The 25,980-nt window shown below is 31.5% G+C and overlaps 2 protein-coding genes across 9 annotated transcripts in view; one reads left to right on the top strand and one right to left on the bottom strand.

Moving 5' to 3' along the window:
• The window catches only part of Dhc62b (Dynein heavy chain at 62B), an 835,389-nt gene that overhangs the window by 655,440 nt on the left and 153,969 nt on the right, over positions 1-25,980 (bottom strand). For 7 of the 8 annotated variants that reach the window (XM_083104284.1, XM_083104287.1, XM_083104288.1 and 4 more), the window contains exons 8-9: positions 7,099-7,479; positions 2,876-2,969 (exon numbers count right to left, since the gene is read on the bottom strand). In XM_083104284.1, coding sequence (XP_082960410.1) covers positions 2,876-2,969; positions 7,099-7,479 — 475 coding nt within the window. Of the gene's footprint in view, positions 1-2,875; positions 2,970-7,098; positions 7,480-18,190; positions 19,454-22,863; positions 22,994-25,980 lie in introns of those variants that run through there. The other variant, XM_083104291.1, reaches the window with a different exon arrangement.
• Positions 11,713-13,135, top strand: LOC145974965 (uncharacterized). Its single transcript, XM_083105101.1, has 3 exons — positions 11,713-12,337; positions 12,369-12,488; positions 13,029-13,135. The coding sequence occupies exons 1-3, from the start codon at positions 11,713-11,715 to the stop codon at positions 13,133-13,135; spliced, it is 852 nt and encodes a 283-aa protein (XP_082961227.1).

Genomic DNA, 25,980 nt, shown 5'->3' with positions numbered 1-25,980 from the left:
GATTGCGTTCGATTGCGCCAGTAGTACCTTAACCTACCGCAACCTACCATGACAAAAAACTGCTTGCAGTCGCCGAGTAATTATCGTCGCATTGTCGCGTCGTCGCGTCGTGTAGTAACGTGTCCGCGCGTGTTTCTTTCATCGAGTGATTTTTAATCGCCAACAGTTATTATTCGACAGTGATTAATAGTGATTAGTGAGAGTCATTAGTAAATTTCTCGTCTCATCGAGTGAGTAAATAAATGTGATTACGTTAAAGTTTATATAAGAATACAGTTCATGAAAGGAGAAAAACTTTCAGTTAATAATTTAGTGTGGATTTCTTGTCTTTTGCAACGTGATATCTACGTTAAATTTGAGAACGTACGATCTATCGGAAAATTCATTTCTCCTTCAAGCAATTATAGCAATACATCAAAAGTCATCGAACAAGGTAATAATAACTACTTTTTGACGTTATGTGAAAACAGATCTCGGGAAGTCAGAGGGACAGTGTGTCAAAGGAAATTCGTGAAAATCGAGGGGTTTTTAGTGGGTAGGGAGTACCGAGTTGGTAATTCGACTTGGTACTCGAGTCCCACATAACTCACTGGATCGACCGGTGGGTATGCATAAAATGCATTTTCCCCTCCCTCGTAAAAAAAAAAACAAAATAAAAAACAGGTGAGTGAGCGAATGAGCGAGAGAGGGGGGGAGAGAGAGAGAGAAAGAGAGAGACAGACAGACAGACAGACAGAGAGAGAATGTATGTGTTCGCATGTGTGTATGTATGTGTATAGCGACCAGCTGATCGCAGCAGGCGCCCTGCGTAAGCACCCGCGTCTGACGGTGAATCGCGTCACCCTTGCCTGCTTCTTGTATTCGACCCGTCATACGTTAACTACTTCCTTTAATAATTCAAAAACTAAGCTTCGGACGAAATTTTGCCAAAGGAAAAATCGTCTTAGAATTCGGTCAAGATTATGTTTTTGCAAAAGCATAAAGTTATTTAGAATCACCCTGTATAATGCACAAACAGGCAAATCTAAATGTATTCTGTGATTGAAAACTTAAATTCCTAGATTTCAAAAATTACTATTTAAGATAAAGAAATCGCAAATATCTTTATTTCTTAACTTTGTAACGGCTTTGCCGTTACTAGAGCCAAGTTTACGAACACGCTCGCGCCAAGTTGGCGCTGAGCGCCGCCGATTGAGCACCTCGATCGAGCCGCGGATTAAGAGCCGCCCATTGAGAATCACGGCCTACCCCACTTCGACATACATGACCGTGTGGGGGGTAAAGCGTGGGGGTATCCAGCCGGGTATATGAGGCGGCCGCTTCGACAGACCGGCACCTATTCCTGTCCCGACTCTCGGGACGCTCGAAGCCACAGGGCGTACTCTGGGCATTCGAAGCCTACCGAGTTCCTATCCTTGCCTCTGGTCCAGAGCACGGTCGTTACCGTGCCCGGTCGTTTGTAACCGACGTCCAGTGGTATCCCGTCGAGTCACGGATGATCCGGTCCAGAGTACGGGCATTCTCGTACTCGGTCGGTTATAACCGACGTCCGGAACTGTCCGGTTCATCCTCGAAGACCGAATAGCCGTTCTCACGGCTCCTGACCGAATAGTCGTTCTCACGGCTCCTGACCGAATAGCCGTTTTCACGGCTCCTGACCGAATAGCCGTTTTCACGGCTCCCAGACACCAGCCGTTGCTACGACTTCTGGGATAACAGCCGTTTTCACGGCTCTGGGAAACAACAGCCGTTTTTACGGCTCCTGGAACGAATAAAGTACAACCACCTTCGCGGCCTCACTTCCTAGCCGTACTCCTTCCCCGGCGGCAACACTCGCGTTCTCCGACCGAACCGACCGTTTCTTCGGCCCCGCGTCACGCTAGTTCGTACTCGTTAGCTGTACTTCGGTGACCTATCTTAACTCCCCTGGTCTAGAGCCTGGTTGTTACCGGGCTCGGTCGGTTGTAACCAGTATCCCGGTGTACTGCAGGCGTTCTCGTGTACACCACCCGCAGGACAGGTGCTCCCGTTCTCGGCCGACCTCGGTTGGCAGACCCTGTTAGACCCGTGTCCGTGCCTCGTTGCATGCGACCACCCTGTAGGTCTTTCGCGCCCGCGTCCGCAATTAGGTTCACGCGACCACCCTGTAAATATCTTCCTCTCACGTCCGCGCCTAGCCTTTACGTGATAGCTCTGTAAATATCCCGGGTCACTAGATTAAGGTTTGTGTTCGTAAGTAAGTTGCGTCCGATTCACGATCACTCTGTACATATCCCGCGTCACTAGATTAAGGTTTGTGTTCGTAAATTCGTCGCGCCCAAACCGCGGCGTGCTGTACGCGACCACCCTGTACACATCTTACGTTCGTTGCGAGAAATCCGTGTCCGTCACGAACTGTACGCGACCAGCGTGTAAAGATCTTGCGTCCGCATCTCTAGTTGTACGCGTCCTCTTAAAAATACACCTGTTTGTGAAACTTAGTTTAAGGATTACAGAATAAAGGGTTTGTTCTTAATTAACACATGTAGTTCTGCGAGCCTGAGTCTCCCCTTCTCCCGAACCCTGACACCGGCGAGCCGATCCGCGGCGTCGGGAAAGATGCTCCGTTACAACTTTTTGAGAACTCTGCGATAATATTTTAATTTGTGAATTTTGTATATACAAAAATTATATAAGTATTTAAAATCTAAATTAATTTTTTTAATATATAGGACATAGATTAAAATTAAAAATGTAACTTACTTTAAAGTTGGATAACATATTGTTTTTAAAAATGTTAAAAAGCTTACTTTGTAAAAGTTTTAAATTTTATTTTCAAATATAATAAAAACATTTTTGCATTATTTTAATATTAGGAGCAAAATTAGAAGATTACCTTAAACCATTTCACATCTTCTGCCAGTTGATGGCATAATTTTAAAGGTGCCGGTTGTTGGTATGGATCTGGATCATCTACTAATCCTGTAAAGCTAATAAGAAATGATAGATTAATACATTTATTATTTTTTTTAATTATCATAAAAGAAAAGCAGTTAAAACTTAATAAGTGCATCAGAAAGGAGTTTAGGATAATTATATATAAAGTGCGTAGCCTCATGGATTTGATCTTAATAAATTATTAAGATTATCATCTTAAGTTACTATAATCCAAAATTGCAACCTTTTTAAGAAGTTATGAAGCATTGAACTTTGAACAATGTGAGTAGAAATACTAACAGAAGAGTGCAAACTCTTCGGGTCATCGATTTTGCCAAACTTTTGCAGGAATGTAGTATTTGTATAGAAGTAACAAATGTTATTTGGAGACGATAAACCTCTCAACTGTTTGACTGTTTTCTCACCGAGAATTTTACTGCGCTCTTTTGTACCACTGCTAATTGTTTATTAAGTTTCAGCGTGGTGTAGCGGATTAGGCGTTGAATTAAAAGTGTAAAGATTGTTGGCTCGCGCCCTATCTATTTTATAATTTTTTTTCTTTTTATACATATATTATTATACATTACATGTATATTCAATATATTAATTATTATATTAATTATATTAATTATCACCATTGTTACAAAAAAAATATTGTTATAATTTGATTAGTATGCATGAAATATGTTTTTCTAATGGAACATTGACGCGACTTTGAAAATAACGGTTTAAGGTGTGCTTCTCGCGAAAAATGATTTATATTCAACTATAATAATATTCTCTATGCATTTGAATTGCCATTGGAATTATGGGCGGTATGACAATTCCTTCCTAGAATTTACACGCCTTATATTTTTTAAAGAACTTTCAAGTCCTCTTGTTTGTTCTTATGATGTCATAATATTTTTGAAAGAGCAGACCTCGGGCACTAAAGTTGCATTTCGAATGCCACAAACCGTTAGTCGATCATTTACTGTTATTGTGCTGGGAATGGCACTGGATATGGAGTGCCGGGAAGAACCAGTGAAAAGCCTCGGGACCGTCGTATTTGTTTATTAAAACTTTATTATAAAGAAATAGTTGATTTTTTCCATGTAATATTTTATCATATTTTCATATTTCATGGAATATAGCTATTGTTTAATTAGGCAAGTTTCGAGTTTTCTCTTTCAGCCTCTTCTTTAATTCCGTTAGATTTTGAGCACTAACAGATTTTCTTTTATTAATCGACGCGCTAAGTAGCGACTAACCCTAATTTCGCACTATTTATTGATCGATTTTTTTTTAACGACTGTCCGCCGCGCACTTGCGGTGGGCGGTTCTTAACACCTCGCTTTTGAAGATATTTTGGAGAGGAGCGACATACCATATACGGTCATGGAGGATTCTTCGTGGCGATCAAAAGTCTAAGTGCAAGCGAAGGAAGTTCAAAGTCGAAACCCTTCGTTGGCACTTTTCGCGTTTCCGGCGAACTCGCGCATGGTTCGCAAACGTTCCATCGCGTTCTAATAATAAAATTTATATTAACGGTAAAATAAAGTTATAATCCTTCAGACTGTAACATTATATTCGAATGCATAAAGAATTTTCTGCGTATTATATGAGTATAAATTTATTTAATATAAGAATTTTCTGCGTACTATATAAGTATAAATTTATTTTTCATGAGAAGCACGCTTTAAATTCTTATTTTGAAAATCGCCAATGTTTTATCAGAAAAATATATTTCATGCACAATATTTAAATTATAACAATAAATATTCTTTTTCATAACAATAATAATAATTAATATATTGTATATAATATATAATAATATAGAAGAATGTATATAAGAAGAGAGAGTAAGATACGAAAAAAAAATTATGAAAAAATGGGACGCGAATCAGCAACTTATAGTCTGATGCCTGATCCTCTAGGCCACGCTGAAAAGAAAAACATTTTATTGCAGTGGTACTAAAGAAGCGCGCTAAAATTCACATCATGATTTCTCGTCAACGATTGAAAGGCACATCGTCTCCAAATAACATTTTTTATTTATATACGAATACTACATTTCTGCAAAAATTCGGTAAAATTGGTGACCCGAAAGTTTGCACTTTTCTTGTAAGTAGAAATCTCCTGATTTTAATAATTTTGAAATATGTTATCAAAGTCATCAGCCTAAGTAATGTTGTAAAGGAAATAACCGGAATTCGTTGTTTATTAAAAAATTATTAACAAAGAAAGTAATATGTAATTTTCTAACCCAATGATCTTAATCAATGACATATACATTCAAGATCGCTTAAGAACTAAATATTAAAAAGTAAAGGCATAGGTGAGGTGAATCTAATCAGAATATGACTTTCAAATGTATCTGTTAGTTATCTTCTATTACGTATATAAAAATAGAATATATTACGCAAAGAATCGAGCGCATGGATGCGAATAGCATATTTACACACACAGAGAGGTTTATAATTAATCCTGGAAAATGATTTTTCGAAACATAACTTAATATCATATATATGATTGTATTCATAAAAAAATAATCTTCCATTTGGTGATAAAAGAATTTCGAAATTATTAAAAAAAAATGTTTAGTAGTAGGATATTTTGAAAAATTAAAAAAATAAAAATTTTTTTGCCATTGTAAAGCACTCTTGAAACCAATTAACTTTTAATTTAAAAATTTTTTTCTATCTTATAATTTCAGAGATATTAGTCTCGAAAGAAAGAACTGATTTTTTTGAAAAGGGTGTTTTACCCCCTGACGCATATGGGCACGTTCAAATCAGTCAATTCAATCGGTCACATCAGTATCATCAGTCAGTTCAGTTTGTCATTGATCTTTAACAGTCCATCCTCAGTTTGCGTGATGCGGACACACTTTCGGTCATCGAACAAGTGTCACAAGCGTCCCGTCATCCTCGTTGCTGAAGGCCAAGAATCCACTGAGAGTTGCAACTCAATCACCACTAAAGTCTTTTATTGCAAAACTGTAAGTCAATCTGATCTTTAAATTATTTCTTTTCCCTCTTCTTTGTTTATAATTTTTATATTTTAAAATCTGACGTTGATTCTTAATGGAATCCTCCTTTTCTCCTTCATCTTGTACACACACCCACAATTAATTTTGATTTGTTATTTAAAAAAGAAAAAAATCATTGTAATCTCCAGTCGAAAATAAAAATAAAAATAGCGTCAGCCTTATTCTGTTCGACTGATGACCTCCGGACTTATGTAACACCCGCAAGGAAACACACACACACTCACACATTCTCATTACACTTTATACAGCGCTATTAATTATAAAAAAAAAACAATACTATTATCCTTTTATGTTTAAACTTAATCAAATTATTTTTATAAATAAATTAAAATTTTTGTGATTAATTTTCTCTATTGATTAATTACCCTGCTCTCATTCCTAGTTGTTGGGGATCGCACTTGGTCCCCGCACTGCCCCGCGAAAAAGGGATTAAATTCTTTTACCGAAAAGGGGACCGCCGAACGAGCATTTGAAACAGAGTAATAGCGACTCAAAGAGAATTGTTTATCTCTTTTCGAGCCTTAAAGTTCATTCGACCCGAGTCGCTTACCTCCTACCTGCGACTTCGGGAAATTATCAGTGTTACGCCCTTCCTTCGACCCGTCCTTCCCTGGGCGTAACATATAATTACAACTTTATTATGATAAATATTATAATAATTTATATGTGTAATTAAAGCGTACGCGAAATAAGACGACGCGTGCAACAGACATTCGAAAGAGTCTTGCGGCAGATATGTGGCCTGTAAAAAAAAGTATAACAACGCCACGAGTTGAGCGTGTATTCGTGTATATTCAGAAAAAATATATGTATATTTAAAATAATAAAATCCAAGCTCATATTTTAAATATACCGATATTTCAGCTTTTTATGGCTGCCATTTTAAATCGATCATTTTGAATTTAAATTTCGATAATAAATTTAGAATCAGCATCCCAACAAACCTATAAAATTGTTTTCATATGAAACGCATCTCTTTTAGGAAAGTCAGAGATACGAAAAGGTTAAGCAAAAATATTTAATTAAAAATTTAAAATTTACAAAAAGCAATGAGCATAATCAATATTTTATTAGTATGAGAACGAATTAATTTTAAATTATTTCAAGAATTTGTGCGTAAAAAAAGATTTTTTAAATTTTTATGTATCAACCTGTATGGATAATTGATTGCAATTTGCATCTTGATTCTTGTCTTGTATTGTTTATTGATTTTGGTGAAATCGATTAAATATTGATTGAGCTTGTCTTCAATATTCTGCATATCAAGATACTCAAATGGACCATCTAGCCAAACTCCGCGATCTCGTTGCCATTGATAACCTCGATAAATCAAAGCGTAAAATGGTAAAATATTTTCCTTCAATTCTTTAATACGTGGATATGTGGATAACGGAAATTGAAATAATGCTTCCTCAGCATTTATCCATTCGGCTTTTTGTTCCATACGTTTCAATTGGCGCACCATCTTTCGCATGTCCTCAATATATTCCTTTATTCGTTCAGCATGATCCATATTGTTTATTATAGTTAATCTAGAAATTATAATTTGATTAAATAATTGTTTAATTTAAATCCTCTGGACTAGTAAAAAATAATTGTGTTATGCGTAAATTTGTAAGGTGTAAAATTTGAAAGTTATAAGTTGAAATTGCGTAAGTTTTAAGAAAAATTAATTTTTCTTGAAAATAAATAATTGTAAATTAATTAAAAGATTAAATAATTATGAACAAATTTTTCTTAATATGATACTAAGATTTAATAAATCTTACTTCGAAATTTATTTGTACAATAATTTCCCCATACTCTCGTAAAAAAAATCCGAAAGTAAAATATTGGAGTAAAGATATCTGAATATCTTAATAATAAAAACAATCATTCGCGACAAACAAATTATTCTTACCATTGAACTATTCAAATTATCTTGTTTTACCTATACATGTATTTAATAATGAAGTAAAGAAATTGGTACAATTTTTATAAAAAAAACACTATTTAAATTCCAACAAGAATATTTCTGCTTACAATCCTGATTGCTAAGAGTTTCATTTGTCTATATCGTTTTGCCAACAACTTTATTAATAACAATATTGATTGTTTATAAATATTATTGTATATATGCAATAATTAAAAATATGAATATATGTTTGCGCATATAACATTATAGCTCACATTATAACACACAATATAGCAACATTATTGTGCACATACATGTTACACACATAACTTTATTGCACATATGCATCTCGCACACATATTAAAAGTTAATTGTTTTTTTATATAGTAAATTATTTAATAAATTAGTAAAAAAATAAATTTATAATCATATAATTTCATATAGATTTGCAACTGTTCATAAAAGCGAGATTCATCCTATATTATCATACTCGGTGTTGATAATACGACAAAGTTTATAATTATCGTTTGCAACTTTTTCGACACGAAAATCATATTCACTCCATACTGCCCAATGCTTCAATTTGACAAGATTTATAATTCTACAATTCCATGTAGGTTTTAAATTTTATGTGTGAAACGAGATTCATTTCATATTGTTGATTCCTTCCACTGATTCTTTCAGTAATAAAATCTATCCCAGCAAACATGATGACGTCTAAAAATGTCTTAATAACGTTTTAATGACATGCAATACGTCATTAATACGTCATTAAGATGTCATCATGTTTGCTGAAATAATTGTATGATTTCATATAGGTTGGCAACTATTCACAAAAAGTGAATAGAGATCGATTTTATATCGCCTAATGTTTTCAATGTTAAACTAGATTCATAATTATATGAGAGATTTATAATTATAATTATATTCCACATATTTTGCATGTACACTTTTCTTTATGTTGATAATTTTCTTATGATTAAGTGAGAGTTATAAGCACCGGCTAAAATTTCTTGAGGATTATGGAAAATTGATCGGGAGCCTTACTGGAAGAATTGTGATTTAAACAAAATTTCGGTCAAAATCAAGATCATTAATGATTACTACAACCAAAATATTATACAATTATTTTTTATAATATTAGTCTTATATTAAGTGTGCAATATAATCATGTGTACTATCTGCACGTAATAATGTATCTGTAAAATATTAACATGACTTTTTTATTTTGTTTGTGAAATATGCATATGTGTGCAATAAAGTTATATATACAATATATATATATATATATATATATATATATATATATATATATACATATATATACATATTGTATATATATATATATATATATATATATATATATATATATATATTGCGACGTTAATTATTTTTTTTTACAATCCTCCTCGAGGTGTTAGAGAGGAGGATCCTAAGGGGGAGCGAAAACGTCGTCAAAAACACAGGGATAGAGATACTCGCGCTTGGAGGAACTAAGATGGAGGATGTTCTCGCGCGAGCCGCGGCGAAACGAAGGCCGTCTCGAGATCTCGAAGTTGGGCGCCAGATACGATCTTTTGCGTATCAGTTCGCTAAAACGCCAGAATAACGCGAAAAACGCTAGCCTAATTCGCCACGGGCCAACTAGCTCACCTAACGGTAGAGGGGCAGGGTCTGTTGAAAAGGATATTGAATTATTTTATGTGAGGCTTTCGGGAATTACGAAAATCGACAGGCACAACGGAATTTAACATTCACGAAAAACGAACACTCAAATAAATTACGCGAGCTTAATACAAAAGAAAATATAACAAATTTATTCAAGAAAAGAAATATAAAAAAAAGAATATAAAGTAAAAGAAATAACGAATTCAAGAAAGAAATAGAAGAATAATACCATAAATTAGCAAATTAACGAAATATCTAATTATCTGAATTAACGAAATATAACTGCGGTTAACATAACTTCGAAAATTTGAAATAACGGAATGTATAACAGATAATTCCTCAATAGCGGTGATAAGAATAACAACACGAAATCGAGACCCTAAGAAAGTGCTGATATTTGTAGTTCTCCTGGCCCGTTTTTATGGCCGGACTTTGCGAGGCTGAACGGCGTTTCGAAAATGTAACGGAAATCTCGACAATCTCATCGACGACTCAATTTTACAGATCTTTTTACATTATTCTCTCACTCGCTCTTTTAGTCGACAGCAAAATGTTCGAAAAGAGGCTTAATAATTGAGCGAGAGTAATTCAGCAATTTGCGAAGACGGAAAATCTCGCTTGCGACGAACGCGTTCGATGCGATCGATAACACAGGTCTACAAAAAATGGGGTCATGATTGTTGTTGGGCAGCTGGGGGTCATTTCCGAAGTAATTTTCTGCGTAGAATCCGAATCCGAGATCAGAATTGGCCCATCACGTCAGGATTTTGAGATATTTGAGGTTATATACTCGAAAAACGGCTTTTTGGGCTACTTTTGAGGTTATGTACAGGACGCACAAAATTTTTTAGCTCTTTTCTTCTAATTGCATCATTTAGTACTACTCTTTCCCTTCAAAATGAGCTGTCGAATGGTCATCTACGATTTTTCCTTGCAAAGTTACGGCCATTTTAAGATGACATGATGAATTCCAAACCCTGCGCCGTTATTGGGATCTGACATGGGGGCGGAGCCTATATGCATACGTCATCAACATGGCGCCGAGAAGCCCATGCTTAATATAGTGTTGTTATGAAACAATGGTACAAATCCAGCCCAAAGAAAATTCGTTGAGGGTGAAAAGGTATTTCAAGCAGGGCATATAATTAAATGCGGTAAAAATATACAAAACTGCAAGAGTGATGTGGTTAGCTTTACTGCTTTATGCTTGCAAACGTCTAGTCTGAAAGAAAATCCTCATGAAATTAATGGAAAAGTGACGACAAGTGGAAAAATTGTATTTTGTACATGTTCATGCAAGGCCGGTTTAGGAGAAAAATGTAAACATATCATAGCCACTCTACGGTACTGCTACCAGTAAGTTCAAATCTCAAGCTAATGTTTATACTTGATACTCTTTGAAATGCATGTTATCACTTATATTTAAATATCTATTATATATATTCATGTATCTTATGTAACTAAATATTAAAAATCAATTTTACATAAAAATTATATTCATAGGAAAGGAGAAGCACTTGAGACTTTATCTTGTACAGACAAGCAGTGTGGATGGAAGCAAGTTTACCAAAAAGCTCTTGATAATTACAATGCAGCTCCACTTTTACAACATCAATGCTTTCTACAACCTAAAAAAAAATAAAAATAATGAAAAGTGCTACAATTGAAAAAAATGTTGATATTGAAAAGAGTGCAGAAGCCGGAGGAACAACAGAAGTTTTAAAATGTATTGAAAATTCAGGCTCTTCGGCATTGCTCAAAGTAAAAGAAAAAAAACATGCTTCTACACCAGTCATGGAAATTTCTGAGATTCAACAGTCGGATATTAGAAACCTTATTATTAGAAAATTGCCAGACTCTGCTTTGGCAAAGCATATGTAAGTTTAGTATGTAATAACTAACTCCATTTTAAGAAAATCTCTAACTTTTTGAAAATTATTTTAAATTTTAAAAATATTTGTTAATAAATTTTGTTTTAAGATACTGAAACATATGTTAAAATTTTAAATCAAATATATTATTTATAAATGTATAAAATAATTCAATGCTTTAAAATATGATGCTTATTTATTAAATCTTTTATTAATACATATTTTATAGATCCGGAAGGCACAATCAAATCACATTACAAGAAAAAAGTAAGACTACTAATATTGAGAAGGAGGTTATAAGAATGATTTTTCAATATCAAGACAATGAAGTAATGCAAGCGTTAAAACAGCTCCAAGTGAATGCGTTACAAGAATGTTGTGAAAATATTATAAATAAATTATCTGGTGATCTTGAGCAAATATGTGTGGATACCAAAGAGTGGTTTGCGAAATGGCTTGAAGAACGACAGTTTCGTATAACTGGTTCGATTTGCTATAATGTGTATACTTACACAAAAAATAAAAATCCAGATTGGAAGAAAAAGTGTAAGGATATTTTTACGCCAAAGGCTTTTAAGACTGAGTATACAGAATATGGTAAAAAGACTGAAGAAGAAGCTCGGAATGCCTTTAGGGAGAGTACCAATAAGACAGTTATTGAAATTGGATTAGTCGTGTCGAGGTTAAATCCCTGGTTAGCATACTCTCCGGATGGAGTTATCTTAAAGGACCAAAAGCCTGTAGCTTTATTGGAAATAAAATGTCCATTTAAAGGTAAAACAAGAAATATCACAGATACTGTGGATAGTCAATTAAATAAATGTCTTATTATAAAAGGAGAAAATATTCTATTGAAAGAAAAGCATCGATACTATGGACAGATTCAGTTAGGAATGGTAGTGCTTAATTTAAATTTAACTTATTTTGTTATTTATTCTGCTTTTGATAAAAAATTATACTATAAGAGTAAGTAGAAATGATATAGAGCATACTATAAGAGTAAGTAGAAATGATATATTTATTACTAAAATGTTGACAGCATTAAAAAAAGTTTATTATAATATTATGTTACATGAAATATGTTTAATGAAAGATAGCGGAAAAAGCTGTGAGAAACATGCTAGTGATACTGTTTAATAATCGTATGAAGTTAAGTAAAAGAATCTTTATGCAAACTTCGAAAGTCTTTATTTTAACTTACTTTATAAGTCTTCGGAGCAACTGTTATGTTTTTTTTTTTTTATACATTAAGTATATTCAAGTTTTTACATTATAATGTTTTTGTTGCACGTTGTTCAAAAAAGATTATAATATAATATTTTATTATGAAAATGTTTATTATGTATAATGTAAATACAATACAAGAGAGTATACTATGTAAAACTTACTATATAATATAAATGTAAAAGTTGAGTAATAAAATATCAGTATTAATTAAGCTACTTATTATGACTTTATTTATCCTGTGCAAAGCAAAATTTGTTACAATAGAAACGTTACAATTTCAATTTCAATTTCAATTTTTTTTTTTACTTGTGTATTTTTTGATTTTACATAACCTACATACATTATAAAATTATTACATGAAATTTTCAAGTTTTCATAAAATTTTTATCACTCAAAATTGGTGAACTCATATTTATTGTAGCACAAACAACAGTAAAAATGTCTTCCAATATCGGTACAAGTTTAACAGGCATGGTCGAACCTAGAATTTTAAAAGTTTTTATCCTCTGGTTAGATCTTTCGATGTGAACTCTGGCTGTAGCAATTTTAGATGTTAAAATAGATTCTGCTTTGCTTAATTGTTTTTTATCTTTCAAAAATGGTGGTCTTATGCATTTCAAACGATTGATTTCATACACTTCATCTATTAAAAATCCTCGATCAACCATTACTGCATCATTTGGCTCCAATAATTTTATTAAGTCACTTTGTTGAAAAATAGTTGAATCCGTTACTCTTCCACCATAGGGCTTACTAATATAAGTTATATTTCCTGCAGGTGAAACACCAGTCATAATTTTGCAGGTTTGAGAGCCTTTGTAATGCGAATATGTTATTATTTGACAACAAAGATTTGCTGGTTTCTGGATAAAAATTTCTGTGCAATCCAATATCACTCGTACATCTTCAAATCCTTCAAAACACTGAGGCAAATTTTTTAATATTTCTTCTCTTGATGGCTATGGAATTGCTGGTTTCAAGCACTTACTTAATATTTTTACTGTATTATAGAACACTCGCTGGCAATGTTTTGCTGAGTAACAGTTAAATATAATCGCTAACAAACTATAAGATACATTTTGTTTTAACTTCATGTACGTCATTATTACTCTATCTCTAGTGTTCATCCTGACATTATTTTTTTCAAATTTATTCCGCTACTCTGCGCTGTCCTGATCCTCGGGCGTTATCTCCGCTCTCGAATCGGAGGTCGGAGCTGTCGTATCGGCTGTCGCAAAAAGGATTCTTCTTCTGCCTCTTCCGGTTGCTTTCCGGCGGGTTGCCCGACGTACAAAATAATACAAAGAAATTAATTAATAACGCGAAATATAACAAAGGCTCGTCTCTCCGGAGGTTTCGACACGGCTCTTTCTATCTCTTTTCTGGCGCGGCCGCTCGGCTCGCGCCCCGTCAAGATTTCCGGGGCGGATGTACGCGCGTCGGGACGGCAACGTCACAATATATACACAATAATGCTATAAGAACTCGATCTATAGAAAATCGAAAATGTCGACAATTAAAACTGGCAAAAAATTGTTGAGATATATTGTTAATTAAAAATATAAAACTTGAATTTAAATTAAGCGGTTAAAATAAGAGAAGATGTGTGTAGGAGAAGTGTGTAAGAGAAGATGTGTCTATTAAATCTTAAGCTATTAAAAGATTTTATTTATTGTTGTTCTCTATTGTTGTTGTTGTTGCTGCTGTTATAAACCAAATTCCAAAAGAATAAAAGTAAATTCTTTGCTATTTTAAAAAATAGAATTCTTACTAATATATTTTTAAACAATTTTAGTCTCCTTCAAGTCCAATGCCAATATACTGAAATATGTGTTTTCGAAGAAGTGTGTGAATCTTTTCTTTATTCGTTTATTTATTCGTTAATCATCAAAAGATACATGGACCGTGATTAAAAAGAATGTCTCATTCGACAGCGATTATCACGGAAGGATACGCGGTGCATGTTATATTCCACTGGGGAGATTTAAAAAAGTCACAGTTTTCAATAAGAAAGAAACACGCATACGCATTTAAAGGAAAAATCGCCGGCAGAAAACATCATATCATGGCACCCGTACATTACATTATGGAGGAGTTTTAATAAGTATCGTTGGTAAAGATATTGAAGTGTCTTCGCTCCTGTCGCGAATAAACAGAATATTATTGAAAAAAATATAATGATATGGATTACATAGAGAAAATTGTAAATATTATCGACTTTATTCGACTTATCGATTTTGCTTTATTGATCCTCATAGTGATAAAGACACGATTAATGTGGGATATGGCGGCAGATCTAAAAAAAGAAGCGCGAAACATGTTCCGCAATAGTCTGAATTCATTTAGAATTGATTTTTAACTTGAAAGAGAAGAGAAACTCACACAATTATTGTGAATATATAAATTATTATGGAATTATGATTTAATAGACATAAAACAATAATATGAATCGATTTTATTCGCTACGCGATATCATCATTTTCTTCTGTCTAATAAAACGTGAACGATGTACGATCCACATGAGAAATTCTCGGGAAACTAATTACACGAATATTTAAGTAATCATGTAATGTTCATCAAGCACAAACTACGAACACTAGGTCTCATTCACACTACGAGTCATCAATTAAACGAATTCTAACTCTTTAATATCGATTATAAATTAATAGTACAAAAATTATTGTACTTGGCTAGTTATATTGATTTCATTTTTTGTTTTTAATTCTTTTTAGATTTTTCGTGTAAATTGGAATTTTTTTTAAATAATTCTCCTACACCCATATTTGCCTCTGTGAGGTTTTTAACTTTTTAAACTTTTTCCGTCTTTGTGAGTTTTTTTAGGTTTTTCTGGATGGATATCACTGCGTTTTGTAAAAATTAAATTTAAATCATTTTTTATTGTGTATAAATTATATTTTATAAAGAATAAATTTTTAATATTTATATTTAAAAACTTAGATTTAAATTTTGTGAAAAAATATAAATTAATCTCCCTAAGACCCTAAGCTGTAATGGCATAAATCCGTATTTTTAAAAATATCAATATTTTTACGGCACACTATTTTCGAGATAATAAATTTTGCTCTCGAGGAGTAGCTTTTAATTTTATTTTTGCTATACGCGCGTATGCAATAAATTAGTGTCTCTAAGAGTATTAACTAACAGCATAGATTTCATACTTTTGCATACCATTTTTAAAATATTATATCCCATCCTTAAGAAGATCCCTTATTGAACGGCGAACTCTTACACGATACAGCATCCTTATTTAAATCTTCATCCCATATCTCTCTTTATCACGTTATTTATAAAAAAGATGCACTACTTTTTCTACTCTATTTTACCGACATCTCATGTACATACGGACCGAAATTTTTAGGCAGGTGCCATTTATTAATTAGACTACTAAACTCAATTTTCACAGTTCCACAAGTTTTTACTGTGCAGTCCGCTATTGAAGCAGTACTATTGTTTTATGCATAAAAGCTACAAAACATTTATACAAGGCTGATGTATACAAGGATGATCTTTATAAGGGAATAGCTTTAGACACTATGTTGATCTAAGAAATCGATAAATAAATATATAACACTGTCCGACACTGATTTTGTCTTTTGCTTGCAAAGTATCATTTCCAGAGTATATTTTGACATTGAAAACGATGCTGTACTCAGAATTTGCCTATCATGTCACATTTTCGAGAAAAATGGGGTAATATGGGTAAAAAATGATTTTGACTATATTTAGAATGACATTGCGTTTAAAAAAATTTAATTTTCTTAATTTCGTCTACACTTATAGTACTATCTTTTACCTTCAAAATAATTTTTTTGTTTCCGTACGATTTTTTTAACATCAAGTTACATGAGTTTGAAATTATCACCGTTTAGCGCGAAGGTCAGGGAAGCTCCATGGTGCAATGATGCCGGATTCCGACCTTATAAATAAAAATAAAAAAATAAAACAGAACAAAAAAAAACAAAAAAAAACAAAAGAAAATAGTAATAAAAAACATAAACTTAAATTTAAACGGGCAGTCAGAGCCAAACGCGGATGGTAGTGCGTAAGTTCAACGAGAATTAAGTTTTCGTTGAAACTTATTTGTGTGCACAGGGCACAAATTTTCTTGGTACGATACCAAGCAAATTTTTAAATAATTCTCAATTCGAGAATTTATTTAATTATTATCCCTCTTTCCCCCCCCCCCCTGTAGTGTTGTAGGCGAGAAAAATATTGGGCCGAAAGTCGCTGAATCGGGAATCGAACCCGAGTCTCTTACCACTGAGCTCAGTGGTAAGAGCAGTCGCCCGGCAAGCGAAAGACTCGGGTTCGATTCCCGATTCAGCGACTTTCGGCCCGATATTTTTCTCGCCTACAACACTACAGGAGGGGGGGGGGGAAAGAGGGATAATAATTAAATTTCGAGAATTATTTAAAAATTTGCTTGGTATCGTACCAAGAAAATTTGTGCTCTGTGCACACAAATAAGTTTCAACGAAAACTTAATTCTCGTTGAACTTACGCACTACCATCCGCGTTTGGCTCTGACTGCCCGTTTAAATTTAAGTTTATGTTTTAATATACAGAGCCTAATTTCTTATAGTAATAAAAAAATTTTTTAAAATATAAAGAGAAGGAGTGTGAATGAAAACAAAGATCACCTCCATGTGGTGCACTCCGGAAACACCAGTGATGGGTAAGATACATTTAAAATGTATCTCGATACAGATACAGATACATGTAAAAAAATGTATCTAGATATAGATATAGATACACAAATTAAAATGTATATAGATACAGATACTCAGATACTTTAAAAGTATCTCAGATACAAATAAGATACTTTTAAATAATATTTTATCGTAATATGCACAAAAAACTACTCAATATATCTTCTATTTTTTTTATTTTATATTTTGTTTACATTTCTATGATTTTTTATACAAGCTGCAGCGAGAATGACTCGAGCAAATTATTTGAATTAATGTGTGTTGTAGTCGATAGCGAGGTATTTTTGGTTTTTATCAAATGTGTAATTTTCCTTCTATTTAAAATTAAAGAAACTTGAAAACAAGAAAAAGAGATAGTAAAGAATTTAAGTGTAAATTATTACGGATACAGATGAAACAATGTAAAAAGAATTTACATTTTTTTGCATTACATTTCTACTTTATTGTTTTAAAAGATCAAGAATCAAGATCACATAGAAACAACAGACATTTTTGCTTTATTTATTAGTATTAGTCTTACACATCAAAAATGCTTCAAAAATATCGTCACTTAATCTATTTCGCCGTGGTATTAAAATTTGACCACCAGTACTAAATAACCGCTCAACTGGTGCTAATGATGGTATAATTGTATTAAATTTTAAAAACAAGTGTTTTACATTAGGAAAACGTGTTATTGATATAATATCTTTTTGTTTATCAGATAAGTAAGAAAGCACCTCCATACTGATAGCACTATCCGTTGTTGTTTCTATGTGATCTTGATCTTTTAAAAATTTAAAGAATTGATCATCTTCCACGGAAGATGCTGAGTTATCAGAAGGTATTCTGGTTTCATTTTTTAAATTCGTACCTTTTTTTGCTTCTGTAATAAGCAAATTTTTGCAATATTCATGGTCCAGGGTTGTTTTTGGAAAAAATCCCTGCTTCCGATATCAAGTTTAGCCATTTCAACTTAAGTTTAGGAACAGTCATGGATGAAATAATGTAAGATTTGCTACATGTATTGTCAAAATTCAACACACTATTTTTGAATCTTTTGTTAATTCCATCTATTAGAGCATTCTTCAAGGGTTCGCAATTAGATAATTCGTGAAAATTCTGCAAATTAATTTTAAGTTGCAATAAAGCTGGCAAAACGTATCCTAAATAACAATAGTTTTCTCTCTGTAGCAAATTAATCGTACATGCTATACTCTTCATTACCACGACATATTCTTCAAAAAACTCAATCTCGATCATTTTGAATCTTGGCTTATCTAAACGATCACAAATTTCATTTAAGTGACTTTTAATCGATAGTAATTTACAAATTGCATCATAACTTGAATTCCAACGAGTGGGGCAAGGAACTTGTAGTTTAGTATGTGCGATTTCTTCAATAACATCTGCCGCCTTCGTTGATCTATGTATTGTATTCCATAGTGCATTTGCTTTAGAAAATGAAGAATTGTATAATTTCTTTTATTTGATATCAGATAGGGCTACACGTAAATCTGTTGTTGCAATTAAATTCAATGTATGTGATATACACCTATATTGTATTGGCAAAGCAAATTCTTCTAAGTCATCGTCAAAATTATTTGGAAGTTCAAATTCAGATATAACAATGTCATCTTCGTTTTGTAAATATTCTGACTCTTCTTCAATTTCGTTTTTATCAAATGAAAATATTCGAAATGCTTTTCCAAAATTTGAGGCATTATCCGTGACTGTTCCTACCATTTTATCAACAGATAATCCAAATTGTTGATGAACATTACTTAACATTTTTGCTATCAATGTGCGTGTGAGCAAATTTCATACGGCGACATGCCAGAACACACGAATTTCTTTTTAAGTTATCATCGAGATAAAGATAAGTAATTCCCATGAAACTTTGATTTGTACAACTCCAAATATCTGCAGTGGTGCAAACAAACTGAATTTTGGAAATTTGAATCTTTATTTCAGCAATCGTCGATTCAAATTGTTCTTCGAGTTTTTTCTTTAAGGTTTTCCGTGTTGGTAACTCAACATTTGATATACCGGATATAAGATTTTTGAATGATGGCTTCTCGACGGTTGCAAGTGGTCTCATCTCATTGATTATGTATGATAACACAAGCTTAATAACCTAGAAACAAAAACGCAACAGATTTTTATATATAATTTATATAATTGTAAATTGTAAAATTCTATATTGATTCTATTATTTTGCAAACCCGTTCTTTTGAGAAAGTGTTTCTTACTAACATATTCCCAGTGAGCATTATTGAGAGGAAGAAGTCTTTAAGAGGACTTTCTTAAGACTTCATTAATTTCTCTCAAAAATGATATCAATAAGTTATCTTTTTTGCAAGATATCTTTGAAAAGACCTCTTTAAGAGGAATTTTTCAAAATCTCATTTATTTCTCTTGGAAATGATATCAATAAATGTATCTATTTGCAAACTGTCTTTTAAAAGAGCTCTTTATGATATCTATTTATAGATGGCTCTAGAGTCTTAGAAGGAAGAGCTCTTTAAGAGGTCTTTTCAAATATCTCATTAATTTCTCTTGAAAATGTTATCAGTAAATAATCATTTCGCAAGATATTTCTCAAAAACCACATAACCTATAATCAATCTACCGCATGTGAATGGACCAGAGAGATTATTTATTATATTGTGGAGAAAAAGATTTGTGTGAGTCAAGAACTTGACAAAAATAGAAGATGCGGAACAGCATGTGAGAAATGCATTAAAACTAACCGTAACTGATCTTTTAGCCTACAAACTGTCATGGACAGGACAGAAAAACACGATTGAAACAAGATGCATGAAATTTACTGACGTTATTATCGGTATGATCTTATTGTCTCAAACTTTTAAATTAGTCCGAATTATATACATTACAAACACATACGATAATACATCACTAATAGCGACTTGAACCTGATTTTTCAAGACTGGCATCTAATGCTCTAGAATTTTAACAGAAACACTCAGTGAACATTGTAGAGCATTGGCATAAAATTTACATATATTTAGTGATACTATACACATGCAGCAGGAGCATATTATTCTGTACACTGACTAATATGAATAACAAAATAACTGAATCAATGAATATATATATATATATATTCGTGCAGAGTAACATGCTCTTGGTGCATCACAAAATATATATAAATTTTACATATGTAAATTTTTTTATTACGAAATTATAATTAATAAATATTTTTTTCAGAAGTAATCATCAGTGTTAGTGGGAAAAGTATTTCATCGCATAAAATTCAAGCTGTAATTAAGAACTGGCTACAGCATGCTGGAGATCGAATAAGTCAAACTATGAAACGACATGAAAAAAAGAAATGAAATTTTTTGAAATATTATAATTATATTGATTTTTATTTTGGATTTTTCTTTAAGCTTTATATTGATTTTTTTTTATTTTGGATTTTTCTTTAAGCTTTCAGCTTATAATAGAATTTTATTTTTTAAATATGTGCAATAATCTTTTTCTTTATTTTGGTTTGTAACAGAACTTTATTTTTTACATATGGCAATAAAATATGTATAAGAATGCAATAATTTTAAATAATTTTAAATATATAATAAGAAAAATACAATTTTTTTATGTTTACAAAAACAAAATAAAAGTATATTTTTATACATGAAAGAAAAAAAATAATATATACCACATAATTTCTAATGTTTGTATAAAATGTATAAATTATATATTTATCATAAAAGAGTTGTGTGTGTGTGTATATATATACATATATATATATATATTATTGAGTATATTCTTTCAAATAATAAAATATGTAAAAATATTATAAATAAAAAATTCCTAAGCTATATCTGACTACGCATTGAAGATTAAGATTCAAGATTAAAGTTGAAATTAAAGTCCATATCAGATTACGCCTACGCATTGAAAATTTAAGATTAAAGTTGAAATTTGACTAATCAGGACAAAGAAACTTTAGTTCCTTTTGTTCTGATTTGTCAAATTCCAATCTTTAATCTTAAATTTTCAATGCGTAGGCGTAATCTGATATGGACTTTACCCAATAAACACATGATGGAATATTAAACATTTATTAAACGTAAAGTTAGTATAAATGTGGTATAAGTATATCAGATAAACGTTTTAATTTTTATGGTTTTTATACAATCGTATAATATATGATAATGATATCCGTTTTTATTACGTTTGCATAAAACAAAACGGATTTTATGCGTTGAAAAATATTATATAAGAATACGAAAAGAAACGTTTAGTTTCTAGAATGTATCTGCGTCTATTTTATTTCTTAAAATCGTATATTTATGTAATCGAAGAAACGTTTATTGAAAACGTATATAATTTATGAAAAAAATCTCATTTATAAATGTTTACAAAATTCTATTCTATAAATGGTATAATCTAAGTCTTAAAAACGTTAATAAATTGTTGCACGAATAATATATACACACTTGATTTTACAACTAAAATATTATACGACTAATAAACATATTTTATTATTATATATATTTGACCATATTTTGAGTTAAATATATATAATAATAAAATGTTTATTAGTCGTATAATATTTTAGTTGTAAAATCAGGTGTGTATATATTATTCGTGCAACAATTTATTAACGTTTTTAAGACTTACCCAGACAGCACACATCTCCAAAAGACATCTAAAAGACGACTTAAAGACGTCTTAAAGTCCTCTAGACGTCTTTAAGACATCTTTTGGCCTTTTTGTGCTGTCTGGGTAGATTATACCATTTATAGAATAGAATTTTGTAAACATTTATAAATGAAATTTTTTTCATAAATTATATACGTTTTCAATAAACGTTTCTTCGATTACATAAATATACGATTTTAAGAAATAAAATAGACGCAGATACATTCTAGAAACTAAACGTTTCTTTTCGTATTCTTATATAATATTTTTCAACGCATAAAATCCGTTTTGTTTTATGCAAACGTAATAAAAACGGATATCATTATCATATATTATACGATTGTATAAAAACCATAAAAATTAAAACGTTTATCTGATATACTTAGGCTCAGTTCCACAACTCGAGTTAACCCGAGTTTAATACGTTAAACTGGGTCCTGATTGGTCCATTCGCCACTTAAACTCAGGTTAACTGGATTGTGGAACTGGGCCTTATACCACATTTATACTAACTTTACGTTTAATAAATGTTTAATATTCCATCATGTGTTTATTGGGTAAATCTATCACATTTAGACCTCCCGTAAATATTTGATTTAAACGTATAATATACCATCATGTGTTTATTGGGTAATAGTAACATTTTCTTAACATTTAAAAGAAATCATTTTGCAGTACTCTTTTAGATGACATTTATAAGAAGTCATGCTACAGTATTCTTTTAGATGTCATGTATATGAAGTCTTTTTTTCCTCTAAAATCGACGCATTAGAGGATTTACTGATATCATTATGTTATCATTCAGATGGCGTTTTCAGACGTCCAACTCTTAAACCTTAGTACTTTTAGAACTCTTTTTGATAACTTATTGCTCACTGGGTTCATATTCTGATTCATTAGTTTTGATTGCTTTGTAGGTATTAGATCAGATGTTTCACATGATGATGAAGATGCATTTTTACATTTTGCTTCTTTCTTTTGTAATGCTTTTTTAAATAATGTTGAATGTTTTCTCTGTATCAAAAAAATATATGTTATTAATAAAAAAAAATGTCTGAATAATCATATAAGATATTATCTATAACTATATATCGCTTCAGCTTAAAATATGATTTTATTTACGTATTCTATTAGATCATTATTTCAACATTTAATTTGTATACATCATTGTATTGTTATAAGAAAATCTTAATCTAACAAAATTGAGTCCTCTTTCTGATTTAAACTCAAAATGTATATTGCATAAAATCGTACAACTTTCAAACTTATTTGCAGTTAGAGAAAACTATTATCAAATTGCAAACTGCTCTGAATAGCTGGCGATTACTATTATATTTATATTCATTACAGTAATTATTTAATTTATTTATTTTGATATTTATTTTAATTTTTTATGCTATTATCTTAAAAAGATTCTTGCCTTAATATGCGTATAAAAATTTCCAGTTGCATTTAGTGCACCACTGTACTTGTTCCCACATGACATACATTCAGCAATTACTTGTGTCGAATTTTCCTTGTTATTCTGAGAATCGTTGGGAATTATTTTAAATAATTCTCCATCTAAGATTCCAGGAGTCACAGACATTTTTTTCACTTCCAATATTTTAGCAATTTTTAGGTTATTATAACTTTTATATACTTTGCATTGTCTACGAAGATTAACTACATATATAAATTATACATAAAGTCCGTCACATAAATATAAAAGCGTCGGCGCCTCGCTGTGATTGGCTAATGAGAGTCGTGATCGACAGTCGGATCGGCTTTTGCAATTGGTAGTTTGATATAGGGATATAGATTAGTGTTGTTCTCAGGGACGTTTTTTTGCGCATGCGCATTGAATATAGTCTTAAAGTACGTATCAAAATGATCTTATTTGATATCTTTTATTAATTTTTTAATTATTTACTTATAATTTGTTAATTAATAAAACATTTTAGATTATTTTTAATATTATTTGAATAGAGGATGCCTTTTTCTTATCGTTTGTACACGTATTTTTAAGCATTCAATGCGCATGCGCGAGAAAGCGTCCCCGAGAACAACACTGATATAGGCTTCAGTGGAATACGCTCACAGATATCTATACTATAACTAGATCGCCTAACTCCCATTGATTTTGTACATAAAATGTGTCCCCGAAAACCATGTAATATGGCGGTCGCGCATGCGTAATATTAGTGGAAAACTAATATGGTGGACACTTGTAGCCAGCTAATATTTAAGTTTTCACCTTAAATCTTGTACTTCTTACATTATAAACTTTTAATTTTGTAATAAAATAAATATAAATATATATATAAATGTTATATACATATATTTTTAATCTTTATATATTTTTAATCTTCTATATATATTTTTAATCTTGATTTTAATTATATCATATACCTTTTAAATATATTTTGATATATTTTATCTTTAAAGGCTGTAATAAATTTTAATTAAAAACGAAGAACATTATATATTATTTAAAAATAACTTATATTCAACTGTAAGTTTATACACAAATTACATACTTATGTACATTGTACATAACATCAACCAATCACAAACGTGACTGCTGTCCATCAACGTTACGCATGTGTGAGAATTTAGTACATAAATTTCGTGGACATGTATTTGACGCAAGTTAGCGGTCTAGTATATATGATAGTATAGATGTCTGTGAATACGCTCTTTGTGCCCAAATTTATGTGGCGCCATCAACGACAGTAAAAGTTATAGGCAGATAAAAAAGAACATACTTATTTCCATTATACAGACAAAAATACATGAAAATGTATCTAAAAATGTATCTGAAAATGTATCTGAAAAGCAGTTCAGATACTATGTTTTATATCTAGATACAGATACAGATACTTCAATTTGAATATATCTCAGATACAGGCAAGATACACAAAATGTATCTAGATACTGTATCTAGATACATGTATCTAGATATTACCCAACACAGGGAAACACATATTGTGACTAAGTGATTTTCAAGAGACTGTCATGCTTATCTCGGAATATGAAGTCCAAGAAACACAAATCACGTAACCACAAAAATAAAAGTGCGCGCAAACTAAGATATGAAACTTACTAGCTACATATGATATGCCTAACTTCGAACCCACGTAACTTGTCTTAAAAAAATTGTACAGAAATAAAAAAAAATAATTTTGAAGATAAAAGATAGCACTTTAAGATGGTGTAGACGAAATAAAAAAAATTAAATTCTTTTAAACGCAATGTCGTTCTAAAAATAATCGAAATCATCATTTTTGACCCATATTATTCCATTTTTCTCGAAAATATGACGTGATAGAATTTTTCTGAGCGCGGATTCAAATTCAGCGATCAAAAATCTTCGCAAAATGACACTTCGCAAGCCAAAGACAAAAAAAAAGTCAAATTTTGTCGGACAGTGTAATTTTATACTTTTTTTCTTTCTCAGTATATAATCGGCTTCATCGTGTCCATTTGCATCTATACTTCAACCGTAAAAAAGGATTTTTAATTCTATCTAGGCAATAAAAAATGGCACGTGCCCAAAAATTACAGTGTTTTGTCAATAAAACAGATACATTGAAGCGTCCCCTTCAGAGATGGTTTTTAAAAATATATTACATTTCATTCCAAGAGACGATTTTTGAAAAAATGAGTATAATGTAACCATTATTATCTCACGTATACACATACATCCACATATGATTTTGTTTCTTAAAGCGTTTCAATCATACTTTCTATTAAACACTAATCTTTTGCAAATTAGTCGCAAAGCTTATACTCACATTATATAATAAGAATGCCATTAAATTTTTAATTACGACTTTAGTTCTTAATCGAAAGTTTTATTGATGTGTATAAAATTCCGGATAAGCTATTTGATAGCGTCGCGACCTCTGTATAAAGGCTCAATTGTGGATAAGTCTGTTAAAAGTATTTTCATAAACTTGTTTTTTTGTATTTAGCGTTGCGACACACACGCTATCGTATCGCTTAATATTT

The sequence above is a fragment of the Camponotus vicinus genome, unplaced genomic scaffold (genome assembly GCF_025532165.1).
Source record: "Camponotus vicinus isolate PSW18456_S1 unplaced genomic scaffold, iyCamVici1.0 SCAF_7, whole genome shotgun sequence".
Lineage (NCBI taxonomy): Eukaryota > Metazoa > Arthropoda > Insecta > Hymenoptera > Formicidae > Camponotus > Camponotus vicinus.
The sequence above is the reverse complement of the archived record's forward strand: the minus strand, read 5'-3'. Positions and strand labels throughout refer to the sequence as shown.